Here is a 12,045-nt window from a genome sequence, read left to right on the forward strand (position 1 = left end):
GCAAAATATATTGATAGTATTTGTGGATGGATACTGTCAAAATGTTGACAGCTAAAATTAACATTTAAAGTAGCACATCACCACCATTGTATTGTGAAGCACAAATATTGTAAAAGTCTGAGTGAAATCTGAAATGGTTGATGCTAAAATTTAATCTTGCAGAATGTGCTATGGACATTATATTGCATGCAGTCTATCCGTTTTGTTAATAAGATGGCCATAATTATTATCAAGGCCCTTCAACATGCGCTCTTGACATTATGGATATGATGCACACAAATCTCTGGACTTGGTTATGGCATGAAAATTATGGGAAATTTCAGTTTTTCTTAAATTTGGCAGGAAATTAGATTTTACTGATTCACCATCTAAAAATGGTAATTTATTAGTGAAATTCACTTAAAACTTATTTTAAAGGGCCCTAAATATATCTGAGACTTTGTTCACTCTACAAAATAACCTACCACTCATCTTTTTGTGTCCTCCATAAAATCTGTAAATGGCGTCAAAAACAATGCCCTGCTCCAAGTGCTTGTTTTTAGCGGTAAAGTCCCCCTAATGTGTTTGTTTGAGATTCTAAACGTCCTGGTATGTGAAGCAGAATCACAGTTTACTGTGGTGCTAATAAAAGACCATGGTAAAAATACAATCAAAACTTACCTATGAGTTTGCTGAATCAGATAACTTGATTCCTTCTGTTCAATATTTGGTTTGGAGTGGGACTGAAAGTTATACGGGTAAGTACAGACAGAGATGGTCAAGTACTTCACAGTGTTATGGGAGATGAGGGGAGCAAGAGTGGTAGCATCTGGAATATAGTCAGCAACGTTAAATAGTGATAATATGGGAACAGGTAAGTATTCTGCAGGTTCACTTGATTACCCTTGGAGAACTTTTCCTCAGATTAAATAGGTGGAGTGCCACCCACAATAGGGTAGATAGTATGTGCATTGTGGAGGGAGAAGCTCAATAAGCCAGTCCTTGTTCTATGTTTTCTTCTTCTGAAGCATTCCATGCCTGCCTGACCACCAAATAAAATTAATCGTGTCACTTTCACGCCTGAGACAGACCTACATAACTCTTGGTACTTCAGTATTCATAAATTTAAAAAACAGCCCTTTTTTGATAAATGCAGTCTCGCCCTAGTTTCTCCACAGAACATGCTTTATAGGCTGCCCTGTTCTGACAATCCTTTTAAGAATTAATGATTTTGTAAATCTTCATATGTGAAATAAAAATTGGGCAAGATCTTGTTCCTCTTTAGAAAGAGAAGTTTTATATAGCATGACATCAACAATTGCTCTCACACAATTTCATCATAACATGCCAAGTTTTAACTTTTTCATTTCAATACCACAATCTGTGAGGTTTAATGTTGCCTGATACTCAATTAGATAAGATAGTTTGATAAAATTGCTGAGGTTTCTCTTTTAAAGATCGAAGCAACAGATTTGATAGCATAATATTCCGGTGTCCAAAAATATTGATTGTGTTGTACACTGTGATAACGTTCGAAAGAGTTGATCACGCCAACTTTCTGACTGACCCAAATACTGTATGTATGGTCCTAGGTTGGATGCAGTGATTGCTGTGTCTTTGACATTGAAAGGCTAATTAACTTTCAGACTGTGGAGACTTTCTTGTTCGTGTCCTTATCTGACTTTTGCCATCTGGCTTCCAAACAGTTCAAGTGAGTTTTTACATGGTTTTGCCAGTTATGAAGGGAAGATTTACGCTGGGCTGTTGCATCCCAGGTTCTGTTCCAGTGCATTGAACCTCAACTCTGACCGTCGTAATCCAGCCAGCACTTCACAGCTGTGTGACGAAGGCTGCCAAAAACCTCAGAAGTTGTTAACCAATGTTAATTTTCACATTAAGCTGTCTATAATGTGATCTCCTTATTGCGGTCTCCTTATAATGTGGTCTCCTTATTTAAGAAAGGACATAATTGTTTTAGAGGCGGTTCAGAGAAGGTTCACTCGACTGATTCCTGGGATGAGGAGGTTATCTTATGAGGAAAGGTTGGACAAGTTGGGCCTGTATACACTGGAGTTTAGAAGAATGAGAGGTGATCTTATTGAAACATATAAGATCCTGAGGGGACTTGAAGGGGCAGATGCTGAGAGGATGTTTCCTTTTGTGGGAGAGACGAGAACTAGGAGCCACAGTTTAAAAATGAGGGGTCTCCCATTTAAGATGGAGATGAGCAGAAATTTTTTCTCTAAGGGTCGTGAGTCTGTGGAACCTCCTTCCCCAGAGAGCAGTGGGGCAGGGTCATTTGAATATTTTTAAGGCTGAGTTAGATAGATTCCTGATTAACAAGGAAGTCAAAGGTTATAGTAGGTACACAGGAAAGTAGGGTTGAGGTCACAGTCAGATCAGTCATGATCTTATCAAATGGCAGAGCAGGCTCGAGGGGCTTAATGGCGTACTCCTGCTCTTAATTCGTATGTTCATATGTATGTTCGATCTGCTGGAAACATGTCATTTTCAAAAAAGCAGTGATATTCGCTGAACTCCTGTCTGCCTGTCAAACAGCTGTCTGCCAAAAGGACCAGAATAGCTTCAGTTGTAGAGTTAAGAGTTATCTTGTGCTCCATAGTAATAGGACAGTAGGGTTTTGAAGACAGAATGTGTTATATAGAGGATATTGTTTAAGTCCTAGTTTGATATTACATGTATCAGGATAGTGGAACCATCCATAAAGCATGACTACAAATGTATTATATCGACCTGGATACTATATTTGTATAATTGGTGTATTGCACTGAGACTTTACCGGTCACTCGAATTTTCTGTTTTTGACAGCAGTATTTTTTTAGAATTTTGGGGGAGTGTTTTACCATTAACAGCAGTCGCAGTTCTGTAGCTTCATTCACAGCTCTCCCATGATCTTATGGGTAAGAAAGCTGCACAGACCTGAAGGTGCTGCAAGGCTAATTGCAGGTTTGTGCTAAGTAAACTTGTCATAGCTAGTTTGGGCACTACAATTGACCATTGTGCTTCTTGGCTAAGGAAGGAATAATCAATCAAGGTCCTTGCTATCCATTAACATCTGCTGGACAGTGCATATGTGTGGACTTAGAGAGCACCGGTTTGGGCTTGATTCTGATGCTTTCCATGCCTGAAAGCTCTATCTAGTGCCTAAGGAACCAAATCCCAGCAAGAGTCAATCTCTTCAGGAAAGGATGGGGAAAATTGGGTGAGGGGAAAGAATAACCTTATTCACTATGTCCCTTACTGACAAAACATGTGTCTCTCTTTTTTTCTCGCTTCCTATTTCTCTCATGTTCACATTTAGCAAACAGCCTTGATATGAATGTATATCAGACTTGAGCCTAAAAGACAGATGTTCTTTCGCTGCTTGCTAAAGTGTTTTTAGAATATAGCTGTCGCATTGCCAAAATAAACAGTTGATGATATGCTTTGACTTCTCTTCGTCATGTTTGCCTGGTACATATTTTACAGGAGCATCTGTGTTCTTCATTAATCGCTCTGTATGCCAATGTGCTAGATGGATCAGCTGCACAGATCCAGCCTCCGTGTGACGTGACAGGAGGAAAAGTCTATAAATTGTGCCTGCATCAGGTAAGATGTGGTAGAAAGCAAACACTCCCGTGTTTATCATGGAAATATAGTTATTAAAATAGCTTTTAATATTGATTTTTACTTATCTCCCACTTTTCCATCTTACACCAAAGTTAGCTTTACACATTCCAATTAGTATCCTCTCAATTGGGAGTGTTTCAGCTGGCAGTGGTGCTCGCCTGAGCCCCAACCCCTGCCCCCCTCCAACCACTGATCCACTTTTATGTAGAATGGAAGATGATCAAGATGATCCCCTTTCTTGTGGAGCAAAGACCTGAGTGCAATTTTGTCCTGTGATAGGAAGTTAAATCTGTTGGTGGAGTGCTATGTGCTTTAGATTCATTACAAAGGCTAGGTGTTGTGGAAGAGCAGAGGGATTTGTGGGTACGGTTTCACAGAAAGGCAGCAACTCAAGTTGGTATGGTTATTCATAAAATAAAAGCTAATGGCATTCTCTGCTTTATCACAAAGTATAGAATATAAAAGCCGAAAAGTAATGGTAACCCTCTATAAGACCTTAATAGCCCTTAGTTGAACTACTGTGTGCAGTATTGGGCTCCACACGATAAGAAGAATATTGAGCTTTAAAGAGGGTACAACACAGATTCACTAAGATGCTGCCTGATATGAGGAAATACAAATACAAAGAAAGGCTTGAAAAATTGGGTCTTTTTTCATTCGAACAACACAGTTCAGAATGTGTTTAAAATTATTGAAGGGTGGGGCAACGTAGATTGAAGCAGACTGCCTCCAGTAGTTCAGAGGTCGAGCATGGGAGAAAATAGATGCGAGATTACATGCAGGAGATTTAGAACAGAGGGCAGGAGAAACCTCTATGCACAAGTGTTGTGTGGCTGTGGAAATCATTTCCAGAGTTAGTGGTTGAGAAACTATGTCAGCTTTCAAGATTAGATTGGCTAAGTGAATGGAGGAAAAAGGGTTGAAGGGATATGGGAACAAGGGTGGGTAAGTGTGCTCGAGTGGCGTGTAAACGCCAACATGCACTGATCGAGCCGAATGGCCTGTTTCCGTGTTGTAACTTCTGTGTATTTCTGTGTAATGTGGGCTGCCTCTAATCAGTTAAATACAGATTACATCGCTCAGTAGGAAAGCAAATAGATGCCTCAAAGAGAAGCATTGGAAAAGGTGCCCCTCACTCAGTTTATTTGCTTGCTGAGAAGCTATAGTAAATACCTGCAGTACCAAACAACAAAAATGAGGAAACCTTTAGTGTGTGCAAACCAGCCTGTGTTGTAGGTACCTGTGTGATACAATTTTCCATTTCAGGAATTTGTGGCTCCATGCAAGAATCGTTAGTTGGCCCAGTAGTATGTTGAACTGTGGTAATGGGTTTCGTAGAACACTGAGACAGCCATCCACGTTATAGGTCATAATAATGCAAATATTTTAACAGGATCATATTCTAGGTATGATGTGAGACTAGTCATTTAGTTTTATTCCTTATAAGCTAGCAGTGGCCAGAAATAAGCATGGTTATAGATGGGGGTCAGTTTGTCTCTAATAGAAACAGTGCTATAATCAAAATGGATTATTAAAGAAAGCCATTTACATCTACTTACAGGGGAGCTGCAGCATAGAAGTAAGAGCACTTATATGTGCTGTTGGGGGAGAGTTTGGTCGTTGGGCAGCCAACTGGCGGAGCGCACCAGCTGCCTGCCCGCTCAGCCAGTTTTCTTGTGGAGCCTGGAGCAGTACTCCTACTCCTCCTGACCGAATTTGCATATTAAAAGGGCTTACTGCTACAAACAGGCGGGCACTCCGACCACTCATTGGAAGGCCCCCTCCAAGATGGTGACAGCCGGAGCGCCAGCGTAAATGGGGCAGTAAGTGACCTCACACTACTTTTGGGCCACTACTGCCCCGTTTACGTCGGGCGAGCTGGCCAAAAATCGGACCCAATCAGTCTTTTGAGTGTGCAATGATGTGGAAGTATGCACCGACTGGGGGGAAGAAAGTGTTATTCGTTCTCTTCTGCCTGATGCTGGAATTCTGAAATTAAAAAAGAAACAACTGGGAATACACAGCAGGTCAGCCAGCGTCTGTAAAGGGAAAAGACAGGTTAATGTTTTGGGTGTATACCCTTTGCTGGAATTCTGTCCTGGTACAGTGCTGTACAGGTTTAAATAACTTTTGAAAGAAATTAATTTTTAATTACTCTCCCATTAGTAGATGGGAGTGGTCTGCCACAGGTTTGTATGCACAATGTCCTACACATCCAGTGTCTATTTTTGGTTGTACCATCAGACTGGCCAGCTGCTTATTCACAAGGAATTAGAAAAGTTACTGGACCAGTCACTAGTAGCGGCTCTCACACTTCCTGATGCTTGATTCAAGTGTTAGGTTGTCAGAAGTCAAGAGGATGTTGCATGCCTGCCTTCTTGCTGGAAAATATTATGTAGCATTGGGGGAAAACCCGCAGCTCTGAATCACAAGAATATATAGCAGTATTTGCAGAATGCTATGCTCTTTAAATCAATAATGGACTAATCATACTTTATGGGTGATGCAGGATTTTGCATGCATCTCTTATCTTTGTGCTCCGTTTTAAAGTTTTACTTCCCTTCTTCAGTTCTCCTTTGCTGCAGCACACACCATTCCAAGTAATCTGCTTTCAGGCCTCTACCAGTGCTGCTCTTGTACTTATTCTTGAAGGTGTGGAGTGAGCAGATCAGATTGACTATCCATCTCCCCAGCTGGAGAAGTGAATAATCTACGTGGTAGCACCAAAATTGGGAATTCACCTTATGGGGAAACTACAAAAATGAACCCATACTCATGCCAAGGGTGTGGCATGCTGGCTGAATTCTCCATTTTTTTTTGTTTAGCCCAAATACTTAAGCGAGGTCTCTTGCCTTGAGACCTCGCTTAAGTTGCTTTGGTTAGGTAAGTGAGAGTGGCACTGGGTGACTATCACTCTGTTTCCTCTCCTTGTGCACTTTCCTGTGAGAAGCATCTAGCTTCCAGTTGACTTCTCCGATGGCACAGCCGAGATTTGGAAAGTCATTTCACATTAGTGTTCCCAAAACTGTTACATTGCTCTCTGTCTTGATCTATCAACATCATTTAAGTGCATACACTGCAGTAGGGAAACAGTGGTTGAGTTGTAATCTAATTTTCAGGCCAGCTTCAGCTGAGGAACCCAACATTCCCACATTCCAGGTCTGCTCCGTTTAAAATGAATGTTGTTGGTAATTAGCAGAAAGCCATGTGACCTTATGAGTTCTGTGGGCATTTGCTTTTGAGATAAGACCTTCACTTGTTTCCTTCTAGGATTATAATTCCAGCATTTAAAATACAAAAAGCAAAAAATGTGCAGGGTAGTATTGTTGAGGTGAAATCACAATGGCTTCTTTGACAGTACGTACACACCATTTAGGTCAAAGAAATGCATGTTTAATGAAATTTAATGTCACCCTGTTTCACAGCAATAATCACTGAGGACATCCGGCCTTGGCTACTTGTGCAGAAACATGTTTAGAAATTATAAATGGGGTACAAGAGGATTATTGTAGGCTTTTTTTTGCCTTTTAGAATTCGTTAAATACATGACAAAGCCCTGGTAGAGTTCTTTGGGGAATGGGGCAGAAGACAGGTTCTCAGTCTTTAAACAGACCAATCCCATTGATAGCAGTGTTAAGGAGGAGGTGCCCTGTAAGGGGATCTCCTTGCTGTATGTCACTTTGGTGCTTTCATAATCTTTAGACAAATCAGAATATTTCCTTAATGGTGAGAGACAAGGAGCTGTGGAGGAACAAAGGGATTTAGGTGTCCACGTACACAATTCTCTATAAGCTACTGCAGATGTACAAAAAGTTAATCAAAAAGGCAAATGAAATGTTGGCCTTTATTGTAAGGAAGTTGGAATTCAAAACTGAGGAACGAATGCTTCAGTTGTATAGAGTCTTGGTTAGACCCCATCTGGAGTACTGAATTCAGTTTTGGGCACGAACTGCAGGAAAGATATATTGGCCCTGGACAGGGTACAGCGCAGATTCACCAGAATGGTACCGGGAATTAAAGGGTTATATTATGAGGACAGATTGCATAAACTTGGCTTGTATTCCCTTTTATTTAGAAGGTTGAGGAGTGATCAGATTGAGGTGTTTTAAATTATAACTGGATTAGATAGGGTAGATACAGAGAAACTATTTCCTCTCTGGTGGGGGAATCCAGAACAAGAGGGTGTAATCTTAAAATTAGAGTTAGGCCACTTGGGAGTAAAATCAGGAAGCACCTTTTCACAGATGGAAATCTGGAACTCCTCGTTTCCATTCACCCCCACTCCCCCCCCCCCCCCCCCCCCCCCCACCCCTCCACAGAGGCTGTGTCCATTGAAATTTTCAAGACTGAGATGGATAGATTTTTGTTCAGTAAGGATATCAATAGATATGGAGCAAAGGCGGGTAAACAGAGTTAAGGTAAAGATCAGCCATGATCTAACTGAATTACAGAACAGGCTTGAGGGACTGTATGGCCTACTCCTGTTCCTATCAGATCACACAGCAGAGGCTGCATCACTATAAACCAGCAGTGAGGAAGACCCATTTTTCACTGGGCCTGCCTGACTGCTCCTGTCTTACTGGAGTTAGTAAAAGTGCGTCGAAAAGTGTGCGGTTAGCCTTCAGAAACCAAATTTATAAGCATAAACATCAGGAGTCAGCTCGTGGATGCTGAGCTCCCAGAATCTGACTTAAAAGAAGACCGATATAAAAAGTCCTTACAAGTGGTAGAATAGCTAAGTAAGCTTACTCACTTGAGACTTGGGCTGCATTATTAAAAACATCTTTCAGCATATTAGCTTCTTTGGGATAAGTACTTAGGGGATCCACAGATCAGCTCAGTAAGCAGGGTTAGTTGGTGCACAAAGTGATTAATTAAAAGTTCTCTTGTTTTTGGCAAGTTCTTAGCTTGTAGTGAAACTTGTGCTAAAGTTCCCCATTAAAACACAGCGGAAATCCTATCCTATTTAAACTATAGGAATGGAATTGAGTTCAGGCACCTACAATAAGGCAGCATGGAGGCCCCTTTGTTGAAATGCAAAGCTAATTGGCAAAGCACTTGTATGGAATTCCTTTTCTTCTATAGGATCCCTGTAACATTTAATCTAAATTGTTTGGTCTTATATTTTGAAAAAAAGGAAAGAAAGAACAAACTTCCATTTATATAGTGCATTTCACATTCACGGAACGTCTTAAAGCCCTTCACAGCCATCACACTTTGAAATGTAATCACTTGTTACGTAGGCAAACACGTAGGCACACAGCAAACAGTGACATAATGGTCAGTATTTTGATGGTGTGGGTTGAGGGATAAATGTTGACCAGGTCACTGGGACAATTCCCTGTAGTTCTTCAAATAGAGCCACAGTGATTTGTTGAGATCAATCTGATTAGGCAGATTGGTTTAACATTTCACCCAAAAGAAGGTACCTCCAACAATGCAGCACACTCCATGCTGCCTTGAAGTGTCAGTTTAGATTATATGCTCAACTCCTGCAGTGGAGTTTGAACATAATGGATACGGTAGCATAGTGGTTATGTTACTGGACTAGTAATCCAGAGGCCTGGACTAATAATCTGGAGTCATGAGTTTAAATCCTGCCACGGCAGCTGGGGAATTTAAATTCAATTAATTAAATTCAATTAATGAAATAAAAATCTGGAATTAAAATACTAGTATCAGTAATGGTGGCCATGAAACAACTGGATTGTGGTAAAAACCCATCTGGTTCACTAATGTCCTTAGGGGAGGAAACCTGCCGTCCTTACCCGGTCTGGCCTATATGTGACTCCAGACCCACAGCAATGTGGTTGATTCTTAATTGCCCTCTGAAATGGCCTAGCAAGCCACTCAGTTGTAAAATCTCGCTAAAAAAAGTCATAATAAGAATAAAACCGGACGGACCACCCGGCATTGGACCACTCGGCACTGGACTGGACAACGGCGAACCAAGCCCAGTCGACCCTGCAATGTCCTCCTCACTAACATCTGGGGACTTGTGCCAAAATTGAGAGAGCTGTCCCACAGACTAGTCAAGCAACAGCCTGACATAGCCATACTCAGAATTATACCTTTCAGCCAACGTCGCAGACTCTTCCATCACCATCTCTGGGTATGTCCTGTCCCACCGGCAGGACAGACCCACCAGAGGTGGCGGTACAGTGATATACAGTCAGGAGGAAGTGGCCCTGGGAGTCCTCAACATTGACTGTGGACCCCATGAAATCTCATGGTATCAGGTCAAACGTGGGCAAGGAAACCTCTTGCTGATTACCATCTATGTCCTCCCTCAGCTGATGAATCAGTCCTCCTCCATGTTGAGCACTACTTGGAGGAAGCACTGAGTGTAGCAAGGGCACAAAATGTACTTTGGGTGGGGGACTTCAATGTCCATCACCAAGAGTGGCTCGGTAGCACCACTACTGACCGAGCCGGCCGAGTCCTGAAGGACATAGCTGCCAGACTAGGCCTGCGACAGGTGGTGAGCGAACCAACACGAGGGCAAAACATACTTGACCTTGTCCTCACCAATCTACCTGTCGCAAATGCATCTGTCCATGACAGTATTGGTAGGAGTGAAGCCCCATGTTCGCACTGAGGGCACCATCCAACGTGTTGTGTGGCACTACCACCGTGCTAAATAGGATAGATTCAGAACAGATCCAGCTGCTCAAAACTGGGCATCCATGAGGTGCTGTGGGCCATCAGCAGCAGCAGAATTGTATTCCAGCACAATCTGTAACCTCATGGCCCGGCATATTCCTCACTCTACCATCACCAACAAGCCAGGGGATCGACCCTGGTTCAATGAGGAGTATAGATCAGCATGCCTGGAGCAGCACCAGGCGTACCTAAAAATGAGGTGCCAACCTAGTGAAGCTACAACTCAGGTCTACATGCATGCTAAACAGCGGAAGCAACATGCCATAGACAGAGCTAAGCGATTCCACAACCAACGGATCAGATCAAAGCTCTGCAGTCCTGCCACATCCAGTCGTGAATGGTGGTGGACAATTAAACAACTAACGGGAGGAGGAGGCTCTGCAAACATCCCCATCCTCAATGATGGCGGAGTCCAGCACGTGAGTGCAGAAGACACGGCTGAAGCGTTTGCAACCATCTTCAGCCAGAAGTGTCGAGTGGTTGATCTATCTTGGCCTCCTCCCGATATCCCCACCATTACAGAAGCCAGTCTTCAGCCAATTTGATTCACTCCACGTGATATCAAGAAACGGCTGAGTGCACTGGGCACAGCAAAGGCTATGGGCCCCGACAACATCCCAGCTGTAGTGCTGAAGACTTGTGCTCCAGAACCAGCTGCTCCTCTAGCCAAACTGTTCCAGTACAGCTACAACACTGGCATCTACCCGACAATGTGGAAAATTGCCCAGGTATGTCCTGTCCACAAAAAGCAGGACAAATCCAATCCGGCCAATTACAGTCCCATCAGTCTCCTCTCAATCATCAGCAAAGTGATGGAAGGTGTCGTCGACAGTGCTATCAAACGGCACATACTCACCAATAATCTGCTCACCGATGCTCAGTTTGGATTCCGCCAGGACCACTTGGCTCCAGACCTCATTACAGCCTTGGTCCAAACATGGACAAAAGAGCTGAATTCCAGAGGTGAGGTGAAAGTGACTGCCCTTGACATCAAGGCAGCATTTGACCGAGTGTGGCACCAAAGAGCCCAAGTAAAATTGAAGTCAATGGGAATCAGGGGGAAAACTCTCCAGTGGCTGGAGTCATACCTAGCACAAAGGAAGATGATAGTGGTTGTTGGAGGCCAATCATCTCAGCCCCAGGGCATTGCTGCAGGAGTTCCTCAGGGCAGTGTCCTAGGCCCAACCATCTTCAGCTGCTTCATCAATGACCTTCCCTCCATCATGAGGTCAGAAATGGGGATGTTCGCTGATGATTGCACAGTGTTCAGTTCTATTTGCAACCCCTCAAATAATGAAGCAGTGCGAGCCCGCATGCAGCAAGACCTGGACAACATCCAGGCTTGGGCTGATAAGTGGCAAGTAACATTCGTGCCAGACAAGTACCAGGCAATGACCACATCCAACAAGAGAGAGTCTAATCACCTCCCCTTGACATTCAATGGCATTACCATCGCCGAATCCCCCACCATCAACATCCTGGGGGTCACCATTGACCAGAAACTTAACTGGACCAGCCATATAAATACTGTGGCTACAAAAGCAGGTCAGAGGCTGGGCATTCTGCGGCGAGTGACTCACCTCCTGACTCCCCAAAGCCTTTCCACCATCTACAAGGCGCAAGTCAGGAGTGTGATGGAATACTCTCCACTTGCTTGGATGAGTGCAGCTCCAACAACATTCAAGAAGCTCGACACCATCCAGGACAAAGCAGCTCGCAGTATTGGCACCCCATCCAGCACCCTAAACATTCACTCCCTTCACTACCGGCGCA

At 43.1% G+C, this 12,045-nt stretch overlaps 1 protein-coding gene across 1 annotated transcript in view; it reads left to right on the forward strand.

Moving 5' to 3' along the window:
- Positions 1–12,045, forward strand: part of hmgxb3 (HMG box domain containing 3) — a 69,497-nt gene that overhangs the window by 53,620 nt on the left and 3,832 nt on the right. The window contains exon 20 of the mRNA XM_067996098.1: positions 3,469–3,588. Coding sequence (XP_067852199.1) covers positions 3,469–3,588 — 120 coding nt within the window. The remainder of the gene's footprint in view (positions 1–3,468; positions 3,589–12,045) is intronic.

This window comes from Heptranchias perlo, chromosome 14 (assembly GCF_035084215.1).
Source record: "Heptranchias perlo isolate sHepPer1 chromosome 14, sHepPer1.hap1, whole genome shotgun sequence".
Lineage (NCBI taxonomy): Eukaryota > Metazoa > Chordata > Chondrichthyes > Hexanchiformes > Hexanchidae > Heptranchias > Heptranchias perlo.